This window comes from Lipotes vexillifer, unplaced genomic scaffold (assembly GCF_000442215.2).
Source record: "Lipotes vexillifer unplaced genomic scaffold, Lipotes_vexillifer_v1.1 scaffold444, whole genome shotgun sequence".
Taxonomy (NCBI): Eukaryota; Metazoa; Chordata; class Mammalia; order Artiodactyla; family Lipotidae; genus Lipotes; species Lipotes vexillifer.
The window spans coordinates 1990820-2005862 of record NW_006793488.1 but is presented as its reverse complement, the minus strand read 5'-3'; the positions used below and the strand labels follow the sequence as shown (position 1 = coordinate 2005862).

Sequence of the window (15043 nt, the reverse complement as noted above, 5' to 3'; positions counted from 1 at the left end):
ATAAATGGAACTGTTAAGTATTTCTTTTGGTCTAGGGGTGCTGTGAAAAAATTACAGACTTTAAGCTGTCACAAAATGAGAAAGTCTGGGAACTTGATATGTGTTATTTAGGGTACTTAAATGAGTAGTAGAATTAGAAAAATATGGATGGGAAGAATTAATACTTACCAGCTTCAGTATAGTAGTTCTCTCTGGGGAGGGGAAAAGGAGGGAATTTAGGTAGAAGGGAAGGGTCATTTATTAATTTTGTAACACTTCTTTCCATTTTGTCTTTATTTGTTTCTGATTTTTTTAAATGTATTAAATCTGGGTAATTTGTCATATTGAGAAACAGTATAGCATAGCATTTAGAAATAGTATTCTGGAATCCCAGATGCACTGCTTACCAGCTCTGTGACCTTAGGCAAGTGACTTAACATCTCTTATGTTTCAGTTTTCTTATCTGTAAAACAGGGGTAATAACAGTACCTAGCTCATGAGATTGTTGTGAGATTAAATGAGTTTATGTGTGTTTGCTATTATACTATGTGCTGTGTGTTTGTATTGTTTTGAAACATTTTAAAATTACAGTACAACGAAAGAATTTTGAAGATGCCTTGGAATGTTGCAGTGGTATTTGACAAGAATGATATATAACAAGCTTTTTTGTAGCAGTCCCTTGATGACTTTTTCCTCCACGTAAAAAGTTTTGTTTTATCTGCTAGTACAAATACACTCAATGAAAAAGGTTGAAATATATATAATGTATAAAAGCCTCCAACACTTGATTTCATAAATGTAAATGTAACTGTTAAGTCATAAATTTCAGGTCAGCTAATTCTTATTTTTATCTTTCTCTTTCTAATGAGATGTCAACATTGGAAATTACTCACAGAATGTACTAACTCAGCCAGTTGACACCAGCATTTCTTCCTTCAGACAATTTGAACCCCTTTGCAAATTTCATCAGACAGAAGCATTTAATAATGAAATGGTAACATTTCAAAATCTGACAGAAGGCTTATGTTATACAGAGGAGCCAGAATTCCAACGTCATGTATATAATTATGCAGAAGACACCAATATACAGGAAGATTCATTTAAGGAAGAAAATCCAAAGGGAACTAGCACTTCCACAAATAAAGATCAACTTGTTCTTAAGTGTGTCAGACAACCTCCTAGAAGGCCACCTCTAATCCACTGCAGTGGAGAGATGCTGAAATTCATGGAAATGTCACTGGCTAATAGTACTGCCATGGAATCTTCCCTCAACCCTAGTCAACCTCGAGGCTTCTTGTGTGAGGAAAATTTACACAGTGATGTTGAACAAGCACTTTATAAGGAGAAAAGCTTTAACCTGTTTGATCTGAGAATTAATTATAAAACAGAGGAGGTAAGATTTTTAATTGTTAGTACAGCCTGTAGGGCATTAAAGGATGTGTTTTTAAAAAACAAACAAAAAACACTGTATGTAATCTGAGATTTTTGTAAGTAGTGCTAAATCATCTGATCAGCATGAGGGACATTGCTTCTCTGGGGAAAATGCCTTCTGAGATCTTACTCAATTTAGAAACATTTTCTAATAAAATCAAGTCCATACTTGGGGATTAGTTCTACCAAATGATAATTTCTTTGAGGGTCAGGGCTCTGTCTTACTTATCCTTTTATGCACCCTAGCATCTGCATGATGCCTTGAATATACTAAGCATTTATATTTGGTGAATCATATTGATTGGAACTCAGAGTTTACAGTAAGGGAAAGGAAGAAGAGGAAGAAGTACAGAGGTATTAATTAAATTATTTGATAAGAAAAGTTTATGGTTTTTCTATCATGTGGGATTTCTACTGACAAGCAAAAAATGTTTATCTTTCTACCAAAGTGAAAACATTAATTTGTCTTTGAATTGTTGATTCTGGGTATGTAGTATCCTAAGAGCACTGAAGGTGCCAACAGTATAAAGTCTATGTACTCTCTGAATAAAAAAATAAAAAATTTAAGAATTTGTGTGGGCAAATAGGTAACAATCCAAGAATAGCATAAACAATGCCTTATCATTGTGAGTTTGGTGAGAAAACTATGGCTGTTATGTATCATTTACAAGTATAAGCAGGTTTTTTGTTCATTTATTTGGAAGAAGCATTTACAAGGGAACTTTATTTACCTGTTTTGAGTTCTGGAAAAGAACATTTAAAAAAGCAGTTTAATTAGGGTTTCTCAAGATTGTTCCTTCCTATTTCCCATTGCATTTAGCCATTCAGTCAATCAATAAAAACTTTCAGGCATCTGTCATGTCCTAGGCCCTGTGCTATGTGTTGGTTATAAAATGGCTGAAAAAGAACACCAAAACCAAAAAGATGTGGGTTTTGTCCTCATGAAAAGAACATCCTAGTAGAGGAGATAGACTTAAATAATCACATAAGTAAATGAAAACTTCAACTGTGGTAAGTGCTGTGAATAAAAGTTACATATAAATTGTATATAATGTTATATAAAATTACATATAAACTTGCAACTATGATAGGTGCTGTGACTAAAAGTAAGATGGGAGTCTTCCTGTCCTGGTCGGGGAGTTTGGGTAGGGCTTCCCTGAAGTGTAGTGGTAATTGAGCTCAGCTCTGAAGGATGAGTGGGAGTAGTTAGGTAACAGTGGGTGGGAGAGCATTCCATGCAGAAGTAACGACAAGTGCAAAAACCCTGTGGCTGCAGGGAGCATGGTACCTTCATTCATGGATCTGAAGGAAGCTTAATGTTGCTGGGTTGGAGGGAGAAGAGGGATGTTGTTGATGAGGATGGAAAGGTAGCATGGATTAGATATCAAGGTCAATATCAGGACCTTGTAGGCCTCAGTAAGGATAGTTGTCTTTTTCTCAGAACAATGAAAAAAACACTAAATATAAGGTTCCAGTATCCCCAAATTCTAGAAAGTTATTTGGCCCACCCCTTCAGAGATCTTTTACTGGGTTGTATGTCATGTTCATTTTAGTGTTTTCTTACTACAACTTACTGTCCTTTTTTAAACCCCCCAAACTGTATTGTAGGCAGAAAGTCAATCATGAGGTATGTTCGTCTGACTTTCTAATGTTCACAGGAGTCATAGCACAGTGAGGTAATGGTTTAATGAGAAATTAAAAAGTCTTTATTCAAAAGAAGCTTCACAAGAGTGTCGTCCACATCATGGTGGATTGAGCCCTTCAATCTACAACTAGTAAAACATCCACAGCTCAACAAACGTGCATCTGCTGAACATACCAGGGTGCTGGAGAATTCCACGCAGCTGTACATCTAAAGGAGGGTGGACTGGAATGCATAGAGGAGGCAGAACTGGGGGAACAGTGGAGATGGTGCCTGCAATCCTGGTCCACCAGCCATGGTGGCTGAGCCCACAGCCTCAGAGAACCCAGTAGCAGCAGGAGAGGTGGCACACGTGACTCAAGCCTCCTGGCCACAGTAGCACTAGCCAACCATAGGTGACTAGGCAGCAGTGGCAGTGGGGCCCACAACCTCATCTCTCCAGCTGCAGAGGCACCCATAACTCTGCCCCCCCCAAATCCAGCCCGCAATGGCAGCACCCACGAACTTGACACCACCAGGCACAACAGGGTGCCCATGATCCCCACTGTTTTCCCCTCCCCCCATGTTGGCAGAGCCTGCGACTCAGGGGATCTTGGATGTGGCAGAAGCGCCCACCACCATCCCAGTGCCCTAGCAGCACCAGCAGCAGCAAGGCACCAACCACCCTAGAGGCACAAGCAGCAGTAGCAAGGGCACCTGTCAGAGGCCATGGAGGGTGGAAAGTGCCAGCTCTCAAATGTAACCAGAGGTAGCACAGGTAAGAGAAACCAAAAACTTGTGTTATGTATGCCACCTGCTGGAAAACAAAAGAAAGACCTCTAATTTCTAACCTATTGAACCATTAGAATCAAGAGAGGGAAAAATAACTTTATGTAAAGAAGAAAGGTATTGGGCTTCCCTGGTGGCGCAGTGGTTGAGAATCTGCCTGCCAATGCAGGGGACACAGGTTCGAGCCCTGGTCTGGGAGGATCCCACATGCCGCGGAGCAACTAGCCCCGTGAGCCACAATTACTGAGCCTGCGCATCTGGAGCCTGTGCTCTGCAACGAGAGGCCACGATAGTGAGAGGTCGGCGCACCACGATGAAGAATGGCCCCCCGCTTGCCGCAACTAGAGAAAGCCCTCACACAGAAATGAAGAGCCAACACAGCCATAAATAAATTAATTAATTAAATTAAAAAAAAAAGAAGAAGAAAGATATTTGCTACGTCAGGTGCACTGGCAGAGGAGCAACTCATCAAGCACCAAGGAAGAGAAGAACCACTGTATCACAAAAAGAAAATGATAATTTTCCAGAAACCAAACTTAAAGTCATGGAATATTGAGATCTAACTGATAGAGAATTCAAAATAGCTGTCATAAAGAAACCCAAGGAGCTATGAGAAAATCAGGCAGTTCAATGAGCTAAGGAATCAAGTTAATTAACAGAAGGAATATTTTACCAAAATATTGAAACTCTAAAAACGAATCAAACAAATTCTGGAGCTGAAGGACTCAATAAACAAGATGAAGAATGCATTAGAAAGCCTTGGAAACAGAGCAGACCCTATGGAAGAGAGGATTAGCGAGCTTGAGGATAGAAATCTAGAAATGATACAGGTAGAAAAAGAGAGTTAGTCTTTAAAAAATAAGGAAATTCTATGAGAGCTATACAACTCTTTTAGGAGGGACAACAGTAGGGTAATGGGTTATCCCAGAAGAAGAAGAGTTGAAGAAGGGAGCAGGGAGTTTACCTAAAGAAATAATAGCTGAGGGACTTCCCTGATGGATCAGTGGTTAAGACTCTGACCTTCCACTGCAGGGGGCACGGGTTTGATCCCTGCTCAGGGAACTAAGATCCCACATGCTGTTCAGGGTGGTCAAAAATAAATTTTAAAAAATACATATACCTGTGGGCCTTTTCCCTTTGGGAAAAGGCACAGGGGGAGAAAGATGGTGGCTACACAGGTACTTACTTTATTACTGTTCTTTAAACTCCAGTGTTTTGTGCCTGCTTCTGTATATAAGGTATATGTTACGATAAAACAAAAATATTTAAGTGGAAAAAAAATAAGATGATGTCTTCAAGTGAATAGGAAGTTCAAAGGACACTTCAAGTTAATTTTCTTTACCTGGCTTAATTTTCTTGGAGATAAAAAAGATTTTTCAGTTTTCAAAATATTAATCATGACGAAATTGTGATGACAACAGAGATTTATAATTGGAGCATGACTCTTTGAATTTTTGCTCATTTTAATTCTAAAATTAACTGCTATAAAGAGCCCTGTTGGAATAACGATTTTTTCAGAAAAAAATAAAAATAAAGATTACTGAAACCAACAGCATATCAGGGATGTAAAAAGATTAAGGTTTAAAAAATAATAATAATAGCTGAGAATTTTCCAAGCCTGAGGAAGGAACTGTACATACAAATCCATGAAGCCAAGAGAACATCTAATCACCTCATTGCAAAAAGGTCTTCTCTAAGACACATTATATTAAAACTGTCAAAAGTCAATGACAAAGAGGTACTAAATACAATGTGATACCCTGGATTGGATCTTGGAACAGAAAAAGGGTATTAGTGGGAAAACTGGTAAAATCTAGAGTTTAGTTAATAGCAATGCATTTGTGTTGTTTTGTTTTAATTTTAACAAATGTGCCATGGTATATAAGATGTTAACATTAAGGGAAACTAATAAAAATTTTATTAAAAATACAAAAAAAAGTCAATGGCAGAGAATTTTAAAGGCAACTAGGGAAAAAACGATGGTTACCTACAAAGGAATTCACATTAGGCTATCAGCAGATTTTTCAGCTGAAACTCTATAGGCCAGGAGGGAGTGGAATAACATTCTCAAAATACTGAAAGATTAAAAACTGTCAGCCAAAAATACTTTATCCAGCAGTTATTATTCACATATGAAGGAGAAATAAAGGCTTTCTCAGACAAAAGCTGAAGGAGTTCATCAACACTAGACGTGCTTTACAATAGATGTTGAAAGGAGCTCTTATGCCAAAAACAAAAAGGAAAAATACACAAAATTTTGAGTAAGGTGATAAATAGAATCAGAAAATTGCAACTCTATGTTAGAATAGATTATTAACACTGTAATATAGCAGAAATATCAAGGGGAATAAAAGCAGAAAAAATAACGATACCTACTTCAATTTGGTAACAGACTCACAACATAAATAGGGATAATTTGAGACAACAAAAACAAGAGGGGAAGAGGAAAAGGACAGAACCTGTAGAGGCAAATGAAGATAAGATGTTATCAGCAGAAAAAAGACTGGCTTATCAATGAGATGTTTTATATGAACCTCATGGTAACCACAAAACATAAATCTAGAGCAAATATGTGAAACATAAAAAAGAGAAACATCATAGAAAGCCACCAAAAAAAAAAAAAAAATAGAAACACAAAAAAGAAACAGTGGAGATAGAGAGCAGTCAGAAAACAAAAGATAAAATGGCAGTACCAATTTCTCATCTGTCAATAATCATCCTAAAAGTAAATGGATTTAATTCACCAATCAAAAGACATAGAGTGGTTGGATGGATTAAAAGTCAAGACCCTCCCCCCCAAAAAAAATATATATGAAAAACAAGACCCAGCTATATACTCCCTCCAGGAGACTCACCTCAGCTTTAAAGATAAACATAGGCTCAAAATGAAGGGATGGAAGATGATACTCCAAGCAAATGGGAGCTAAAAGAAAGTGTATCTATATTCATATCTGACAAAATAGACTCCAAGCCAAAAAAGGTAACAAGAGACAAAGATGGACATAAAAAAAATAAAGGGGACAATTCATGAAGAAGATGTAACATTTATAATAGGTATGCACCTAACATAGGAGCACCAAAATATATAAAGCAATTATTAATGGACCTAAGGGAGAAGTTGACAGCAACACAATAATAGTAGGGGACTTTAACACCCACTTACACCAATGGATAGATCATCCAGACAGAAAGTCAACAAAGGAACATCAGCCTTAAATGAAACATTAGACCAGATGTATTTGATAACTTTGTACAAAACATGCTGTCCAAATGCAACAAAGTACACATTCTCAAGTACAGATGAAATTTTCTCAAGGATACACCATATGTTGGTACAAAAAAAGTCTCAATAAATGGAAGAAGATTGAAATCATATCGAGCACAATGGTATAAAACTAGGAATCAACTAGGAGAAGAAAGCTGAAAAAATCACAGATAATGTTCATGACTGAACAACATGCTACTGAACAACTATTGGGTCAATGAAGAAATCAATGGAGAAAGAAAAAGTTACCTGAAGACAAATGAAGGTAAAAATACTACATATAGGGATGCAGCTCTTAAAAGAAGTTTATAGCAATGCAGGCCTACCTCAAGACAAAAGAAAAATCTCAGGGAATTCCCTCATGGTCCAGTGTTTAGGACTCTGTGCTTTCACTGCAGAGGGCATGGGTTTGATCTCGGGTTCAATCTCTGGTTCGGGAACTAAGATCCCACAAGCTGCATGGTGCAGCCAAAAAAAGAAAGAAAAAAAGCCCTCAAACAATCCAAACTTACACGTAAAGGAACAAGAAAAAGAAGAACAAACAAAGCCCAAAGTCAGTAGAAGGAAAAAAATAATAAAGATCAGAGTGGAAATAAATGAAATAGACTAAAATGACAATGGAAAAGATCAATGAAACTAAGAGCTGGTTCTTTGAAAAGATAAACAAAATTGAGAAACCTTTAGCTAGACTCACTAAGAAAAAAAGAGAGCACTCTGCTAAATAAAATCAGAAACAAAAGCGACTATTAACAGCAGATATCACAGAAATACAAATAATTATAAGAGAATACTAAGAACAGCTATACATCAACAACCTAGGAGACATGGACAAATTCTTAGAACCATACAACCTTCGAAGACGAATCAAGAAGAAATAGAAGGACTTCCCTGATGGTGCAGTGGTTGGGAGTCCGCCTGCCAATGCAGGGGACATGGGTTTGATCCCTGGTCTGGGAGGGTCCCACATGCTGTGGAGCATCTAAGCTATGAGCCACAAGTGCTGAGCCTGCACTCTGGAGCCCACGGGCCACAACTGCTGAGCCCACATGCCACAACTACTGAAGCCTGCACACCTAGAGCCCAAGCTTTGCAACAGGAGAAGCCACTGCAGTGAGGGGCCCACGCACTGCAGCAAAGAGTGGCCCCTGCTGGCCGCCCCTAGAGAAAGCCTGTGTGCAGCAACGAAGACCCAATGCAGCCAAAAAATAATAAAAATAAATAAATTTTAAAAAAAGGAACTAGAAAATCTGAATAGACAAATCACTAGTAAAGAGATTGAAACAGTAATCAAAACCTTCCAAAAAAAAAAAGTTCAGGACCAGGTGGCTTCACTGATATATTCTATTAAACATTCAAAGAAGATTTAATACCTATTCTTCTCAAACTCTTCGAAAAACTTGAGGAGAGAACATTTCCTAACTCAATCTATGAGGCCAACATTACTCTGATAACAAAGTGAGACAAAGACAACACACAGAAAAAGAAATTGCAAGCCAATATTTTTGATGAACATAGATGCAAAAATCCTCAACAAAATATTAGCAAACCAAATACAACAATACAGGAAAAGAATCATACACCATGATCAAGTGGGATTTATTCCAGGGATGCAAGGACGGTTTAACATCTGCAAATCAATCAACGTGATATATCACATTAGCAAAATGGAGGATAAAAACTGTATAATCATCTCAATAGATGCAGAAAAGCATTTAATAACATTCAACCCCTATTTATGATAAAAACTCTCAATAAAATTACTATAGAAGGAACACACCTCAACATAATAAAAGCTATATAAACCCACAGCTAACATCATACTCAAATTTGAAAACCTGAAAGCTATCCCCCTAAAATCAGGAACAAGATGAGAATGCCCACTCTTGCCACTCTTAACATAGTATTGGAAATCCTAGCCAGAGCAATTAGGCAAGAAAAAGAAACGAAAAGCATTCAAATTGGAAAGGAAGAAGTAAAACTCTCACTATTTACAGATTACATGATTTTATAGATAGAAAATTCTAAAGACTTCACCAAAAAAACCTGTCAGAAATAATAAATGAATACAGTTGCAGGGTACAAAATCAACATACAAAAATCTGTGGTGTTCCTATATATGCTAACAATCAGCTAGCAGAAAGGGAAATTAAGAAAATATCATTTACAGTTGCAACAAAAAGATTAACCACCTAGGAATAAATTTAACCAAGGAGATGAAAGATCTGTACACTGAAAACTATGACATTGTTGAAAGAGACTGAAGAAGACATAAATGGAAAGATACTCCGTGCTAATAGATTAGAAAAATTAACATTTACCTAGAATAATCTACATGTTCAATGCCTATTATTCAGTCCCTATCAAATATTCAGTCCCTATTAAATCCCAAGGATAGTTTTACAGAAATAGATCAAACAATTCTAAAATTTATGTGGAATCACAAAAGACCCCAAAGAACCAAAGCAATCCTAAGAAAAAAGAACAAAGGTAAAGGTATCACACTCCCAGATTTCAAACTATATTACAAAGCTATAGTAATCAAAACAGCATGATATTGGCAGAAAAATAGTTACATAGATCAGTGGAACAGAATCCAGAGCCCAGAAATAAACCCACACATGTATGGACAATTAATTTATAACAAAGAAGCGAAGAACGTACAATAGAGAAACAATAGTATCTTTAATAAATGGTGTTGGGGGCTTCCCTGGTGGCGCAGTGGTTGAGAGTCTGCCTGCCGATGCAGGGGACACGGATTCGTGCCCCGGTCCGGGAAGATCCCACATGCCGCGGAGTGGCTGGGCCAGTGAGCCATGGCCGTTGAGCCTGCGCATCCGGAATCTGTGCTCCACAACGGGAGAGGCCACAACAGTGAGAGGCCCGCATACCTCAAAAGAATAAAAAAAAAAATAAATGGTGTTGGGAAAACTGAATAGCCACATGCAAAAAAAAAAAAAAAAAAAAAAAAAAAAAAAAAAGGGTGTTGGAAAAACGAAAAAGCCCCATGAAAAAAAAAAAAAAAAAAAAAAACCACTAAGTCACACCATACACAAAACTCAAAATGCATTAAAGACTTGAATGTTAGACCTGAAACCATAAAACTTGTAGAACAAATCATAGGCAGTATACTTCTTGACATTAGCCTTAGCAATATCTTTCTGGATATGTGTCCTCAGGCAAGGGAAACAAAAGCAAAAACAAACAAATGGGACCTCATCAAACTAAAAAGCTTTTGCACAGTGAAGGAAACTTTCCGCAAAATACAAAGACAACCTGACGAATGGGAGAAGATATTTGCAAATCATATATCCAATAGGGGTTAATATGCAAAATATATACAGAGCTCATACAACTCAACAACAAAAAAATCCAATTAAAAACTGGGCAGAGAAGCTGAATAGACATTTTTCCAAAGAAGACGTGCAGGTGGCCAACAGGCACATGAAAAGATGCTCAACATTGCTAATTGTTAGAGAAATGCAAATCCAAACCACACAAGTTTATCACCTCACACCAGTCAGAATGGCCATCATCAAAAAGTCTACAAATAATAAATGCTGGAGAGATATGGCCCAGCAATCCCACCACTGGGCATATACCCAGAGAAAACCATAATTCAAAAAGACACATGCACCCCAAAGGTCATTGCAGCACTATTTACAATAGCAAGGTCATGGAAGCAACCTAAATGCCCATCGACAGGCGAATGGATAAAGAAGATGTGGTACATAGATACAATGGAATATTACTCAGCCATAAAAAGGAACGAAACTGGGTCATTTGTAGAGACGTGGATGGATCTAGAGACTGTCATACAGAGTGAAGTAAGTCAGAAAGAGAAAAACAAATATCGTATATTAACGCACATATGTGAAACCTAGAAAAATGGTACAGATGAACTGGTTTGCAGGGCAGAAATTGAGACACAGATGTAGAGAGCAAACATATGGACACCAAGGGGGAAAGTGGTGGGGGTGGGGGTGGTGGGATGAACTGGGTGATTGGGATTGACATGTATACACTGATGTGCATAAAATTGATGACTAATAAGAACCTGCTGTATAAAAAAATAAATAAAATTCAGAAAACAAATGCTGGAGAGGATGTGGAGAAAAGGGAACCCTCCTATACTGTTGGTGGGAATGTAAATTGGTGCAGCCACTATGGAAAACAGTATGAAGATTCCTCAAAAATAAAGAATAAAACTACCATATGGTCCAGCTAGTCCACTTCTGGGTATTTACCCAAAGAATAAGAAAATACTAATTTGAAAAGATATATGCACCCCTATGTTCATCACAGCATTATTTACAATAACCAAGATATGGAAGCAACCTAAGTGCCTGTGAATGGATGAATGGATAAAGAGAATGTTTTATATGTTTACAATGGAATACTACTGTCATATAAACAAGATGAAATCTTGCCATGGGCAGCAACATGGATGGGTGGATCTTAATCTTTTTTTTTTTTTTTTTTTTCTTGCGTTATGCGGGCCTCTCACTGCTGTGGCCTCTCCCATTTGCGGAGCACAGGCTCCGGACGCGCAGGCTCAGCGGCCATGGCTCACGGGCCCAGCCGCTCCGCGGCATGTGGGATCCTCCCGAAACGGGGCACGAACCCGCGTCTCCTGCATCGGCAGGCGGACTCTCAAGCACTGCGCCACCAGGGAAGCCCGGATGGGTGGATCTTGAGGGTGTTATGCTAAGTGAAGTAAGATGGGGAAAGACAAATATATGATTTCACTCATACATGGAAAAAACTCAAAATAAATGAACAGAATAAGTGAAATGGGTAAAGGGGATGAACTGTATGGTGAGGAATGGAAACTAAAGATTTGGTGGTGAGTATGCTATAGGGTATACAGAAGTAGAAATATAATGTTGTACACATGAAACTTACATAATGTTATAAACGAGTGTTACCTCAATAGAAAATAAACTTTTAAAAAAGGCTTTGCAGACTAAGGTGATGGACAAATCTGCTTTAATTCATTTGAAGTCAAAGAAAGTTATATGTATTCAGAAAAGTTTGTGTCATAGAAAATGGTGAGAGTACCCAAGTTTAATTTTTCCTCCGTAAAAGTAAGTGTAATACATATCTCTATCATACACCTACTGTTTGTGCTCTGCTGTGCTATTAGGTGCTGTACATACATTCAGCAATTAATACTTAAGTATTTTTGTTAATTAGACATCAGTATTGGAAGTAGATGTTGTCATTGTTATTTCAGAACAGAGAATACCAAACTAGGGATCTTGGATTCAAGGCCAGACCTCAAAGCTCATGACCCTTCTACTCTTTCATGCTTATTTTATTTATTATAATTTACAGATTGCACGTTCTTCAAAAGGAATACAGAATTCTACAGATATTCCTGAGATGTCAGTCAGGCACCAAAAGGAAGTCGCAGTGGAGGGGAGGAAGAGTCCAGAGATTGTCTCAACTTGGTCTCCGACAGGCATTTCTTGGAGTGGTGGAGCATCTTGGGAGGACTGCATGACACCCGACAGAGAGCAGAGCTTGGAAAGCTCACAACCTCTGGAAGAGGACATGGCTTTAAATGAAGTCCTACGAAAATTAAAACGTACTAACAAAGAACAGCAAACTCTGATCCAAGACCTACAGCATCGTAACATGTATTTAGAGAAGAAGATTGAAGAACTGCAGATGAAGACAACTAAACAGCACGTGTTCGTGGACATCATCAATAAGCTAAAGGAAAATGTTGAAGAATTAATTGAAGACAAATACAGAGTAATGCTAGAGAAGAATGATACACAGAAGAAATTGCAGAATTTGCATGAGATTTTAGTTAACACCCAAAAACATCTTCAGGAATCCAGGAATGAAAAGGAAACCTTACAGCTAGAGTTTAAGAAGATCAAGGGCAATTATGTTAGTTTACAGGAAAGGTACATGACTGAAATGCAACAAAAAAATAAAGCTGCAAATCAGTGCATGGAGATGGACAGAGCCTTAAGCAAGAAAGAAGAAGAGGTAGAGAGGCTGCAGCAACTCAAAGGAGAACTGGAAAAGGCCACCACTTCTGCCCTGGACTTGTTGAAAAAGGAAAAAGAGACCCGAGAACAAGAGTTCCTGTCTTTACAGGAGGAATTTCAGAAACGTGAAAAGGAAAACCTGGGTGAAAGACAGAAACTGAAATCTAGACTTGAGAAATTGGTCGCTCAAGTTCAAAATTTGCAGTTCATATCTGACAATGAAAAGGCTAAGAATACAGAACTCCAGCAGCAGATCAACAAAGTAAAAAATGAAAACTCAAAACTTCAGCAGCAGGTTGCAAGGAGTGAGGAGCAAAATTATGTTCCTCAATGTGAGACAGCTCAACTCAAGGAGAACTTAGAGGAAGGAACAGAGTCAGATATGGCAAAGGTATTATCACAAATTCAGAATCTCTAATGCAGAATTTCTAGTAGTCTGGAGTTTCTAGTAGTCTTCTGATGCATATTTGGGCATGGCCCATATACAAATTTGTTGGCAGAGAGTCATTAACAAAAAAGAGAGAAAGGAAAATGCACCACAGATTTGGAGAAGTTTCTTTGGTTCTTGGGTACTCACATTAAAGAACAGCCATTCCTGGCCTCTTGTGATGATTTTGGTAGTGGTGAAAATTAATGTGGGAATTTTGTGGGTTCCTATGACCAATCATCCGGAGCATCCTTTGAGAAAAGATTTTCTAAGTGGGGGTCGCAATCTTTTCATACCACATCTACCTATTCAACAAACTAAATAATACAATTGAATATTTGGTTTACAAGGTAAAACAAACCTATATTGTATCACATAGTAATTTTGTAAAGTTATTTTTATTGAGATGTAGTTGACATATAACATTATATTAGTTTCAGGTATACAACATAAAGATTTGATATTTGTATATATTGCAAAATGATCATCATAATATATCTACTTAACATTCATTAAAAACAACATGAGAGCCTCATATCAATGTGTTTGGAAAGGCTGTAATTTTGTATTTGCAGTTCAAATGGCTTTTTTGGCAGAGAGCCTGGAAGCATGGCCTGGTAGTGATAATCTTCCCAAGCCAGAGCATATCTGTTCTATTTCAGTTTTGTAGGCCTGCCTTAAAGTATTTATAGTATTCAATCTTATTAACTCTGACTGCTTAGAAGGCTAATCTAAACTACAAAAACGTATGTTTATTTTTATATTTGTCGTAATAACTTAGGCTGAGCTGATCTGTTGCTTTAAGGTGTTCTTAGAGGACTCTCTTTCATGAATCTGTAATCAGTATAAGTATTGCTTGCAAGTAAATCTATTATTTTTAATGACTCAGAAGAATATTCTCTTATTAAAAAATTCTCTCTATGATCTTTTCTCCAGAAAGAAGGAAGGACTATCTAAGTCAGTGTGGTTCTCAAACTTTAGCATTCTTCAGCATCAGCTGTGAAAATGCAGATTGCTGGGGCCCACCCAGATTTTCTGATTCAGTAGGTGTGCAGCAGGGCCTGAGAATGTGCATTTCTAAGAAGATACTGGACCTCACTGATGCTTCTGGTCCAGGGATCACACTTTGAGAACCACTAACCTAAACAAAGATGACCTTAAGTTTAGCTGTTAGCCAAATCACGGCAAGTTTTGAATTAGCAAACACTGAGTAAATTAGTGTAACTATGCAGAAGTTTATCCAGTATACAATTTTTTTCTTGAGCTTTCTTCTTTAAAAAGCAATGAAATTCCTTGTTCTATCTTGACTAATCAATTTCTTTACTCTGCTTTTAGTTTTGCTTTTCATTACCTTTAGGTCCATTTTCCCAAAGTGTGTTCCAGGAGTATCTTTGAGGTCAAAAGCATTTTCATGGTAATAAATACGAAGACATTAATGCCTTTTTCACTCTCATTCTTTCACAAGTGTACAGTGGAGTTTTCCAGAAGCTATGTGACATGTGGTGGTGTAATTGCTTTTCATGGCTGAT

General features: G+C 37.6%; 1 protein-coding gene across 1 annotated transcript in view; it reads left to right on the top strand.

Annotated features, from left to right (window-relative positions):
• CAGE1 (cancer antigen 1) overlaps positions 1-15043 on the top strand; it is a 49448-nt gene that overhangs the window by 7416 nt on the left and 26989 nt on the right. The window contains exons 3-4 of the mRNA XM_007466410.1: positions 1014-1292; positions 12430-13478. Of these exons, the coding sequence (XP_007466472.1) occupies positions 1014-1292; positions 12430-13478 (1328 nt within the window). The remainder of the gene's footprint in view (positions 1-1013; positions 1293-12429; positions 13479-15043) is intronic.